The 12,259-nt window shown below is 43.7% G+C and overlaps 1 protein-coding gene across 1 annotated transcript in view; it reads right to left on the minus strand.

Annotated features, from left to right (window-relative positions):
- CLTC (clathrin heavy chain) overlaps nt 1–12,259 on the minus strand; it is a 208,400-nt gene that overhangs the window by 11,206 nt on the left and 184,935 nt on the right. The window contains exon 32 of the mRNA XM_030186302.1: nt 10,403–10,478. Coding sequence (XP_030042162.1) covers nt 10,403–10,478 — 76 coding nt within the window. The remainder of the gene's footprint in view (nt 1–10,402; nt 10,479–12,259) is intronic.

Consider the following 12,259-nt stretch of genomic DNA (forward strand, 5'->3'; position numbering starts at 1 on the left):
TGTTCGGACTGGTAAAGAATCCTGGTGGTTGTGTATTGGGTCCACAAGTGCTTTCTGGGAACTGTGGGACCACTGAGAGCATGGCCTCCAGTAACCTAGAAATCACTAGGGATAATTTGAGAGTGGGAGACTCGCCCAGAGGTGGTTGTGACCCAGGCGGTGGGAGGAAAGTGCTAGTGTAGAGCACAAGTGGAAGGTGCAGGCAGACCTGAGCTGTGCTGGGGATAGACCTTCTAATTGGCCAATGGGTAATCCCAGGCGGGTGGCTAGGCGTTTCATGACAGTACAGATAGTAACCTATTTAGTACTGAAGTAGTACTACAATAGATGGCATTACAATAGTCCAAATGAGACAGTAGTATTACAAAGAGTCATTTGAGAATTCCATACTATCCATCCTTACCTGGAAAAAAACTCAAACGATAAAACAAAACCTGATCAGAACTGCAACCTGTAGGGCGAACGATAGTTCCCGATCAAGGATGCCACCCAAATATTTAAACTCTGAACAATTTAAGCAGAGAACCTTGGAATAGGGGTGAAAGTGATGGGGCTGGTAATCTGCTGCTTGCATTCTTGTGGATGTTGTCTTTGGGTTGCTTGACGCTGAGGTGCAACTCCAACTAAATGTTTCCTTTAACTGTTTTATCAGTCTCACATTGAGAATTTCTGACCCACTCTTCCACACAGAAAGAACTATTTCAACTCTTGATATCCTAGTCTTCTTGCATGAAAAGTTTGCTTCAGGTACTACCATAAAGTTTCAATATGGTTTAGGTCAGTTCTTTGACTTGGCCAATTCAAATATAACTTCTTCATTCTGTAGTAGATTTACTTGGATGTTTAGACCATTGTCTTCCTGCATGACCCACTTTCAGCTCAGCTTTAGTTCATGGATAGATAGCCTGGTATTCTCTTCTTCTTATGTTATTAGGCAATTCATTTAAGCCTCCACTGCCTGAGGCACAAAATAGTGAACCTTGTAGGGATAGAAAACTGCGATGCACCTAAACATAACTCACTGCGCTACAACTGAAAGGCTTTAGCCAACTCCAAACTCCCTCCTCTAGAATTTTCTAATACAAATGTAGACTCCATATTCCATCAATGACAAGCCATCCAGGTCCTGATACAGCCAAGCACCCCACACCATGTGACAGCTAACATAAGGTTCTTACTTTTAGAAGTGTTTTGCACTTATCAAGCAACGGATAATGACCAAAAATGTTCAATTTTTGACTCCTGCCAAAAAACCCAATCCTATAAGTGTTTTGGATCATCTAGATGACCTTTGACAAGTCTGTTAAGAACTGATTGTACTAGCTTAATGGACTCAAAATATCTAAATCAATCTGTGATCGGCAGCAATGTTATTTTTAGAAAGAAATGTTTCTTCTAGTTTCCCTCCCGTGAACACCATTCCCATTCAGTTTTTTTTCATTGTGGTTATGTATGAACTTCACATCAGGTACAGGGACAAGAGGAATGTGCTCTGACTGCCACAATCACTGCTCTTAATGTCCCCATGTGAAACCAGGGTGCATGAAGTGATGCACTCACCCACTTCAGATCCAGGATAGGCTTGAATGAACCCTTTTTCTCGGGAACAAAGAAAAATACTATTCCTGGCTGTGCTCTTGTGCAGGAACAGGCACAGTTGCCCCCAAAGAAGGCACTGCCCCCCTCTTGGATGAAGGCCCACAGGTGTCTGAACTAAGTTCTGCAAAGTTCAAGGGCATATCCCTGCTTGATCAACTTAAGCACCCATTGATCCAAGGCTATCTTGACCAACTGAGTAGAGAGATGGCGGCACCCCCCCCACCACCACCACCTGCACCCCTTCAGAATAGTCAGCCACAACTCACTGCTTCCCCTTCCTCCCCAAGGAAGAAAAGCCTCCACCGTCTCAGACCTTATTACTGTTCCTCCCCTCCAAAAGGCAGAAACATTTTGACAAGACCCGAGTTGGAGATGGTAGCGGAGAATTACTTACTGATCTGAAGTGCCCCACACCTCCTGCTGAAACTAACTGGCAGAGATCTTCAATGATGACCTTACCAGATCCTTGGGAAGACATTGTGGCTTGACCTACCTTAAGTCCTTGACCAATTCCCATAACTACTATGTCTCTAACAGATAATATCTGGATTAGGTCATACAGCATCCCTGATAAAGTGTACGAGATTTGAGCGAGACATTTCTGGGTTCTCCAGGAGCTGCTGCTAGGGTTCAGTGGAGAAGAGACCAACCACATAATTTTCACAAAATGCTGCCTGATCCCCTAGAGTGGATGGGGCAAAAGCTTACTTCAAAGAGAACTTTCACCTTTCGGTCCTGTGAGTCTTTCAGAGTCAAAACACCGGCCACCAGAATGGTCATCTTTCTGGTCACTGCCATCCACAGGACATCTACCCTAGGGATCTTGAAAAGCTGATAAGGTCCTCCTATGGGAGCCAATAAAGCTTACCTAGCACCTAGGTAAGGGTTCCTGTCTGGTTAGTCCTCAGTTGCCACCTCTACAGTCTGCAAGGAGGAGATCAACTGTGCTATAAATGACACTAATTTCTCTTGAGGAAACAACCAGATGATTCATCCTGGTCTAAAGGGCACAACCCTCCTTCCTCCACAGAAACTCACAAAGGGGCAAGACATTCCCCAACTCCCAGTACTCCTCTACAGCAGAGTTGGGAATAAGGCCCTGGCCCTCCTCAAGGGAACCAGTCAGTGCTTGGTCCCTTTGCTCTTAAGTGAAGTCTCATGCATCCTACCAGCCCACAAACTTGTGCCCAGCCCTGCTGCACAGATAAAGGAAAAGATGAAAGCATGTTATGCGGATAGCTAATTTCTTTCAGCTACTACTGAGTGAAGGAAGTATGTTTGTGTACTACTGTACAAACATATAACACGGAGCTTACACTCTATTCAAGACTGATTAACAGAACAAATACGGGATTAGGGAGTTATTTATCTTTCAATGATTTTTATTGAAGACTTAACCAATACAAATGTGAATGGAACAATCATTTTCAGAGAAAGAATATAAAATCACAAAAACAATGAATTCTTCCACATTTGTTTCCCCAGACATTATTATCAACTTTTTCATTTTATATCCCACCTCCCCCCTCCCCTTATGCTGGAGTCTGTTTTATTCAGATAAGTTATCACATCGAACATTTGCAACATAGCTCAAACAAAGGTACTTAAACATCAATTAGCTATCCAGCCTCTATTAGAAAGCAATACTTTATAAATTTCCTCTCCTATGTTACCGAACAACTATTAACTGACCTGACAGCTACTATAACGGTAAGCATACATTATCAGTGGTCCATTACCTATATTAATCCCTCCATCCCCCCTCCCTCCCCCCTTCTCCTCCCTTCCCACCCTCCCCCCTCTGAGATCTGATTTAAAGTCTGATGTCACTTCTGTGATGTATCAAAAGGTGTCGCTGGTGTCTCCACACTCCCTTTCAATCTGTGTATAATCCTCTTCCTGATGTTAGGCTGAAGGGTAGTCCAATAATGTTCCCACACCCTACAGAATGCGTTCCTCTCCTGCTCTGAGTAAGCAGCCTTAGTGAGTCCACAGAGTTCCAGGTGTAACTGTTCGGTCATTTTTGTTCTCCACAGCTCTTTTGTAGGCGCCTGAGTCTCTCTCCAGCTGAGCAAAATCACCTTTTTCCCTATTAACACTGTCCTTCTAAGAAAGCCTGTGCATCCCACAGGGATCGGTTTGGCGATGATATAAACGTCGAATAATAACAGAGGGGTATCTCCCACTGTCCGCTTCCAGTACTGATTGACCTCTGCCAAAACCCGCTTCCAAAAAGTTCTAATCTGTGTACATTGCCAGAACATATGGCTCAAAGTTGCCTTTTCTTCTCCACATTTGGGGCAATTTCCTGTTCCAAAACCTGCCTTTCGTGCTCTGGCTGGTGCGATGTAAGCCCGCGTGGCAAACTTATATTGCTGTTCCCATTGCCTCATGAATGCCGCCCTATGCAGAATGGATAGCAGGTAGCCTTGTAACATATCAGCTGTGATCTCAACTTTTAGATCCCTCTTCCAATCCCGTGCCACTTTGCGATAGTCTATATCTTCTGTTGTATCTAAAAGGTGTCTATGGTGAAATCGCAGCGGCACAAAATTTTCCGATCCCAGAGTGAGTGCTGTTGATATCGTTTCCTGTACGTCCTCTGCCAGATTCATTGCTCCCAATGATTGGGCATAGTGCTTCACTTGTGCATAGGCATAAAAATCTGATGCAGTCAAACCAAATTCTCTTTGTAATTCTGCCAGTGGCTTTACCTGCCCTTCCTCATCCAGCAATTGAAATAGGTACCGAATCCCCTTCGTCCTCCATGATTTAAAATGTTGCGCTGATGATCCATCTGGGAAATCTGGGTTAAGATTTAATGATAGAAAAGGAGTAGCCTCTGCCGCGAAGCCTTGTCTACGACACAACCACCGCCACATTGCTCTTGCTGATCGCACAAAACAGTTCAAAGGTTGCTGCCCAGCGGGTCTTGTTTTTGAGGTATGCACTAAGCAGCTGAGATGCACCTCCGGAGTCAATGATGCTTCCAGCTGGGTATTTGTAAACTGTTGGCTTCCTACTAGCCAATCACGAACATGTCTCATGGTGCAGGCAATTGTGAGGTACCTGATACTGAGTAATCCCATACCTCCATGTGTTTTAGGTTTACATAGTACATTTAACGCTATTCTGGGGCGTTTGTTATTCCACAAGAACTTCCTTAAGACTTCATGTAATGTTTTCTCCTCCCTTCCCCGTAAATACAGTGGCAGCATCTGGAATCTGTACAGCCATTTTGGTGCTATCATCATGTTAAATAAGGCAATGCGCCCCGTTAGGGAAAGTGGACAAGAGCCCCAGATCCCTAAGAGGCGTTTAGTTTCCTCCAGCAGGGGCTGTACATTCCTTCTATACAATGTGGACAAATCTACCGGGATATCCACCCCCAAATATTTAAGCTTCTCCTCCGCCCATTTAAAAGGAAAGGGGCCACTCCAGCTGGACCGAACAGTGGGGGACATCGGCAGCGCCAAGGACTTTCCCAGATTTAATCTAAACCCCGATAACTTTCCATATTCCCCTATCCTCTCAAGTAGCTGCGCCACTGATGTCTGCGGGTCTTCCACCAGAAGCAATAAGTCATCTGCATAAGCTAATAGCTTCACCTCCCCTTTGCCCACCTTCATACCCCGGATTCCAGGCTCTGTGCGAATTTTACATAATAGGGGCTCCAATGATATCAAAAATAGTAATGGGGACAGAGGACATCCCTGTCTTGTTCCCCGTCTTATTAAGAATTCTTGAGTTCTAACCCCATTTACCAATAATTTAGCCCGTGGATCCACATAAAGCATCCTAATCGCTTGTAGAAACCAGCCCTTTATTCCCACCCATTGCAGCGTCTCAAACATAAATGACCAGATTACCCTATCAAAAGCGCGTTCCGCATCCAAACTAATCACTAGGCTTGTTGCAGTTCCCCCAGGTGCCGCTATCACGGCTGCCAGCAGCTTTCGGACATTTAACACTGAATGTCTACCACGGACGAATCCCACTTGTTCCTCTCCTACTAACGTTGGAAGTACACTTGCTAGGCGTTCTGCTAATAACCGGGAAAGGATTTTGACATCCACGTTAATTAGTGATATAGGCCTATAGGCAGCTGGGTCCGTGGAGTCTCGTCCTGGTTTGGGGATTAAAGTGATCAGCGCTTCATTTGCGTATCTGGGGAGCCTTCCTGTTTCTATCGCCTCTTCAAACAGGCCTATCAGGGGCCCCACTACTTGTTGTTTAAGCAATTTATAAAACTCACCCGAAAACCCATCAGGGCCGGGTGCTGAGTGCATTTTCAGGGCCTGTATTGCCTTCATCACTTCCTTTGCATCTAGTGGGGAGTCCAGAGACTCCATCTGGTCTCCCGTCAAATGTGGTAGTTTAGACTGAGTTAGATATTCTTGAATCTTTCCCCGTAGCTTGTCCCCTGTCTGCTCCCCTGAGTACACCTCCTCAAAATGTGTTCTAAAAATCTCCGCAATTTCCTCTGGGCTTGTGGTGCATGAATTAGGGCCACTACGTATGCTGGTCACTACTAGCCTTCTGCGAGCTCCTTTAATCAGCCTAGCCATCATGCCTCCCGGGCGGTCTCCAAATCTATGGAGATGATATTTGCGGACCACTGTGGCTCTCATAAACCTCTCCTGGAGCAGGCTATTTAACTCTGTCCGTGTTGCAATTAAGGACTCGAACAAGTCCTGTGTGGGATGAGCCGTGTACTTCCGTCTGGCCTGTTTCACCCTCCTCTCTGCCTGTACCACCCGCTGTGCAATTTGCCTATTCCTCCTTCCAATGTATGCCATCACCTCCCCCCGCATTACCGCTTTTGCAGTGGACCAGAAAAGGCCAGCATTATCTACGTGCTGTTCATTGTTCAATTTAAAATCTGCCCACTTATCAGCAAGATATGCAGCAAACTCAGCGGAAGAATATAGATATGCTGGAAAACGCCAACCTCCAGACGCTCGGTAATATGGTTGGGCCTCTATATCTATCCAAATCAAAGCATGGTCTGATATTTCATCTGGGCCAATAGTCGCATTCGAAACCTGGTAAAACAGTTGTTGCGAGACGAGAATGTAGTCTATGCGGGATTGGGTTCCGTGGGCCCGCAAGGTGTGTGTGTAATCTCGTTCTGTGTCATGAAGTAGCCTCCACGGGTCCACCATCCCCAGCCCACCACAAAAGGTCTCAAGCACACCAGGTCCCAACGTCTCCCCTCTCGGTTGTCTGCCTGTCCTGTCTAATCCCGGCTCCATAACCTGGTTCATGTCTCCAGCAATAATTAATGGGTCGGAGCCATATTCCTGGCATTTTGCAAAAAGGTCTGCAAAGAAGTTCTTTTCTCCTGTCTGGGGTGCATAGACCGCTACAAGGAGCCTCGTCTGTCCCTGCCAATTTAATTGCACCCCTACGTAATGTCCCCCACTGTCCGCAAATAAAAATTTAGCTTTTATTGCTGCCGCTTTATGTACTAGAATCGCCACCCCCCCCTCTTCTTCCCACTGCTGAGGAGCAAAAAACCTCTCCTACCCAGTGCCTTTGTAGTTTCTGGTGTTCTATCTGAGATAACCTAGTTTCTTGTAAGCATGCCACTCCCACCTTATGCCGCTTTAAAGCGCTTAAAATCTTTGCCCTTTTAACCGGTGATGTGATCCCACCTACATTCCAGGAGATCAGTCTAGTCCCCCCTCCTTGCAGATTAGCCATCTCCTCTGTGTACAACAAATAACTTCAGTTTACATTCTATGCCCTTCCTCAGGGGTCCCAGCCTCCCCCCTTGGAATATCCATCTCCAGTTACACCCGATCTTTAAGTCCACCAGTCTCCCCCTCAGTTCAGTCCTTCCCCTCTTTAGAGATACCCAGCTTTCTAGTGGTCCCTCCTGATTGTGACCTTCAGTCCCTACCCCCCCCCTCTTTCCCTTCCCTCCCCTCTCCTCTTTTCAGACTCCCCTCGTCCCCCATCTTCCCTTCTCCCCACCCCTTGTTATCTACTCCCATTATCCTTAATGGGTTTTGGGGTTCCCCGTGTCCCCGGGCCCCAGCTCTCCCTCCCCTCCACATTAGCTCTACATCCGTTTTAGGATTCTTTTATTACTCAGTATCGGTCCCCAAAAACAAACCTTTTGCACTGCAGGTCTCCCTTCCTTAGTGCGCCTCAGCCGTTTGTCTGCTCAGTGTTTCCTTGCTGGTCTCTTGTCTCCAGCTCCATCACAAATCTCTGAGCTTCTTGAATATCCTCAAATTGCTTCCACCGGCCCTCATGCTTGATTTTCAATATTGCTGGGTAAATCAGCATAAATATCTGTTGCTTTTCATGTAATTTCTGGCACAGTGGGGTGAATTTTTTCCTTTTTTCCTGCAGTGCTGCTGAATAATCCTGAAAAATACGTATCTGCTGTCCCTCATACTGCAGCGTATTCCTTTTTTGGCGAAACCCTCTTAATATTTCTTCTTTGTGCACATAATTGTGTACTTTTACGATCACTGTTCGTGGGGTCTGCTTGCCCTCTTGCCTCCGACCTATGCGATGAGCCCTTTCCAGGCATAGTTTCCCTGCATGGTCCGATAACGCGAACTCCTCTGCTAACCATTTTTCTAGTAGATCGGATAACAGACGGTCATTTACTGATTCTGGCAGCCCCACTATGCGAAGGTTTCCCCGCCGTGACCTGTTTTCTAGGTCCTCTACTTTTGCTGACAGGGTTTCTAGTGTGGCGGCCATTTTTTTTCCCTCTGCGTCGCGGGGCCTGCTGCGTCTTCTGCAGCGGAGACTCTTCTTTCCAGCTCTCCAGTTCGTTGGGCCGTGTCTGCAATGAGCATTTCCAGGTTGGACACTTTAGTATATAGTTTTTCTAGCTTCGGATCTAGTGCGGTGTCCATCGCTTCCACGATCTGTTGTAATTGCTCCGTGGTGAACCGGGTTCCCCCGTTTGCAGGGCGTTCTTCTGCTATCGCGGTTGGCGCCTTTGTTTTTTCTTTTTCCTTTTTGCTCCCTCGGTTCGCCATGGCTTGCGTTGGCGAACTTAAATATTTGTCCATGAGGGGCTAAACTATTTCTTATATCGTCTTTTGGGGAGAGATGTAAGCTGAAGGTCCTATTTTAAAGCAGTTTAGAGAGCCAGGGCCCAGGAGATCGTGGGACCACGTCTTCCTCTCTTCAGAGCATCACGTGACCCCCCGGGAGTTATTTATTACAGGAATGATTTAAACAGCGGTACTGAACAGGTGAATAAGAGGTTAAGAGTTAAAAGCAGCCTCTAAAAGGTGTGATTTTAGCCTGGGTTTGAATAGGATCAGAGACAGAGCATGACTACTGGCTCAGATGTCTATTCTAGGCATATGATGCAGCAAGATGGAAGATTCTGGCTCTTGGCTGACAGCTATGACTGTCATGACCAGACTAGGGATGCTGGGACAGATAAGAAGAGGGAAACCCTAGGGGCAGCTGCTCATGGCATTAGATTTCAGGCCTAGTTCCAAATGAGTTGGGGGACACAAAAGGAGAAGGAAACTGCTCAGCCAAAAAAACTAAAACTGTACACAAGGCTACTCAAACTACTGGCTCAAAATTAAGTAATTTTTAAAAAGGACACCAACTGTCACAAAACACCTACTGTTATCCCACGGCCACTTAAAGGGTTTATCTCCAGCAAAAGGTCCGCCTGCACCTGCCACTCGTGCTCTACACTAGTACCCTCCTCCTCCCGACTGGGTCGCAACCACCTCTGGCTGAGTTTCCCACACTCCAATTATACCCAGTAATTTCTAGGTTACTGAAGCCACACTCTGTGATCCCACAGTTCCCAGAAAGCACTCACAGACACAACACTCAAACTACCAGGATTCTTTATCAGTCCAAACATGGTGAACGCATGTTTATTCTCTTAAAAAAATATTGAACAGTGGAACAAAATAGTGTAAATAAACAATAACAGGTAACTGAAATACGGATCAATTATAACACTATCTGTATACTGTCTAAACAGTACCTGGGAAGGTCAGGACATATAATTCACCGAGCTTCAGCAAAGAGATCTGTCTCTCTTCCTCCCGGGCTAAGACTGAAGCAACAGTCAGCAACAACTGCTGGGTAACTTCAAACTCCAGGCCAATCAGAGCCCAGTCAACAAGATTTTATCTTGTTTCCTGTTTGTCAAACTAAGGGAAAAAACATTCAGTTCTCTGTAACACCTTTACTGCAAAGAAACACCACCTGCTGGCCAAATAGGAGAAATAGAGTTCAGAACATATAATCGATGCAGGAAAATATCTAAAAAAAATTTACAGGCTTAAAATACTGTTACATCACACCAACAATTAAGCAAAAAGGGAAAAATGGGAACCACCAGCATTTGTTCACAAATGCCATGCAACAGGAAAGATGCAAAACAGTAAACATTTTGCTGCAACTCTTTGCTCTGTCTGAAAATGTTTACTGCTACAAGAGGGAAAGTGAAAAGTACAATATTATAATATTCAAATAGTTTCCCAACCTCCTATTATGTGGAAAATAGAGTAGCCTAGTGGTTAATTATGGAAATTAAGCTTCAAATCCTATGGACGCTTCTTGTGACCCTGGACATGTCACTGAACCCACTATTGCCTGAGATACAGACTGTGAACCTTCTGGAGAAAGAAATACCTAGCATACCTAAATTTAACTTGCCTTAAGCTACTACTGAAAAGGTACAAGTTAAATACAAAGCTAACAAAAAGCCTTAAAATTAAAGGAGGCTCTATGTTTCTGCCCACCAAGATAACCAGGGTACCCTACATCAGAATAAGCCAATAAGGAACCATACCATATACAATGGGCTGTGTTTCTGTAGCCTGTTCCTCCTCTTTCCTCAAGGACTCAGAAGCATCTAATTTATCCACCTGAAAACAAAACACACACAAAAAAAGATCAACATTCATCAGCTTTTATAAAGGTTTATACCGGTGGCAGAAGTGGAAAAGCCTTAATTCAAACTAGTTCAGGGAATACTCAGAATTCTCGCTTAAAAAAAAAAAAAAGGACCATCCAATTTATTCATTCTGTACGTGCTCTTAAGATATACATTCTAAACAAGATCCACAAGTATCCAATGAAAGGGTGCATGGTTACCGCCAATATATATATATATATATATATATATATATATATATATATATATATATATATATATAAAGAAATCCTTAGTTGTGTGACCACTAAAAGCAATAGTAATTTTACCACTAGAACAATTTAAAACAGCTGCTGAATGTTGAAGTTTTAAACAATAAGTGAATTTTTACATCAACTAGGGTATCTTCACAGGTGGCGATACCATTTAAAAAGGACCACCAAAAAGATGTTTTAGTACATGAATTTTCCAGGCCTAAAACCTCAATCTTTCGTATCACCAGAACCAATACAGCTATATTAGATGTCTACACGATAGCAATACAGAAAACTAATTCCATCTGGTTATCTTAAGCTACAGTAAAGAGATGTGGAAAACCAAACCCACTTCCACATTTAAATTTCTCAAAATAATATTTTAATGCTCAGGTTACTGTACATGCAGATTGTGTGTGCTCTTTTTAAATTTCCTGCCCTTTCTTCAAAATGTCTGTTTTTCTCTCTTTAAAAAAAAAAAAGTGAATGAATTCAACTTTAGTTCCAACAATCCTAATTCCTTTAATATTTAATAGTGTTAAAACACATATGCAATTAAAATACCCTGCTTAGATGGATTCCACAGCTAGCATACGTCCAAAAATCAAAGCAACAAAAATGTCTCAAAGATGTGTGCCTCTCTCTGCCAATGGTGAAGACTACTATTGTAATAATTCATATTTTAAACAATTTTGGTGAGGCATGTCAAAATAAAATAAGGAAGTTTACCACAGTTTAGAAAAGTGTTTTTATACTTGTTACTGGGCCCATGAATTTCTGAAGCCACACTGATAACTTCAGTCTTGTGAGAAGGGAAGAGGGATTTTGGAAGAACACACTGATACCCTTGAACCTTTGAACATCGACCCAAAAACTAATACCAAGATTCAGTCTGGACTACATAAGAGCTAGGAACTATCATGGGAACTCAGATGTCCTAAGCTTTATAGGTGGTGACTACAGTAATAACCACACACTTCCTCTGGTTTTAAGCCTATTAGTCTGCTGTAAGAACACAGAAAAGGGAAGAGGAGAAACCCAAGCACAGACTGCTGAAGAGGTGGGAATTTTGCAAGTAGCAAATGTTAAGCAAAAGATGTAAAACTGGCTACAAATTCCTGTACATTTGCAGTAGTTCAAGGCACAATATAATACCTTTCAAAAGTATCAATGCCTTATTTTTTCACCAATTCACTAAAATCTGAGTCAACCAAGTTTTCCTTAGTTCTGTTGATATAGATGAAAAGAAAATCATTCCTCCCCCACTTTGCCTCCTAAATCAGTTTTGGTGCATCAGCATAACAGACAACTGGATTCAGTTCCCTACACACTTGCTTGCTAATCAGAATTAGTAAAAGTAGTTAAACTGCTTTAAAAGGCTTTTCCACAAAGACTGCAATAAGCTGCAGAGGAAAAGGAAAACATGCGTTTAATGTTAATTTTGGTGTTATGTGTGCATGAAAAAAAAGGCAAAAGTACTGAAGCAAGAAGTGAAATCTGAAGATGGTTGTTGCCATTC

This window comes from Microcaecilia unicolor, chromosome 13, assembly GCF_901765095.1.
Source record: "Microcaecilia unicolor chromosome 13, aMicUni1.1, whole genome shotgun sequence".
NCBI lineage: Eukaryota > Metazoa > Chordata > Amphibia > Gymnophiona > Siphonopidae > Microcaecilia > Microcaecilia unicolor.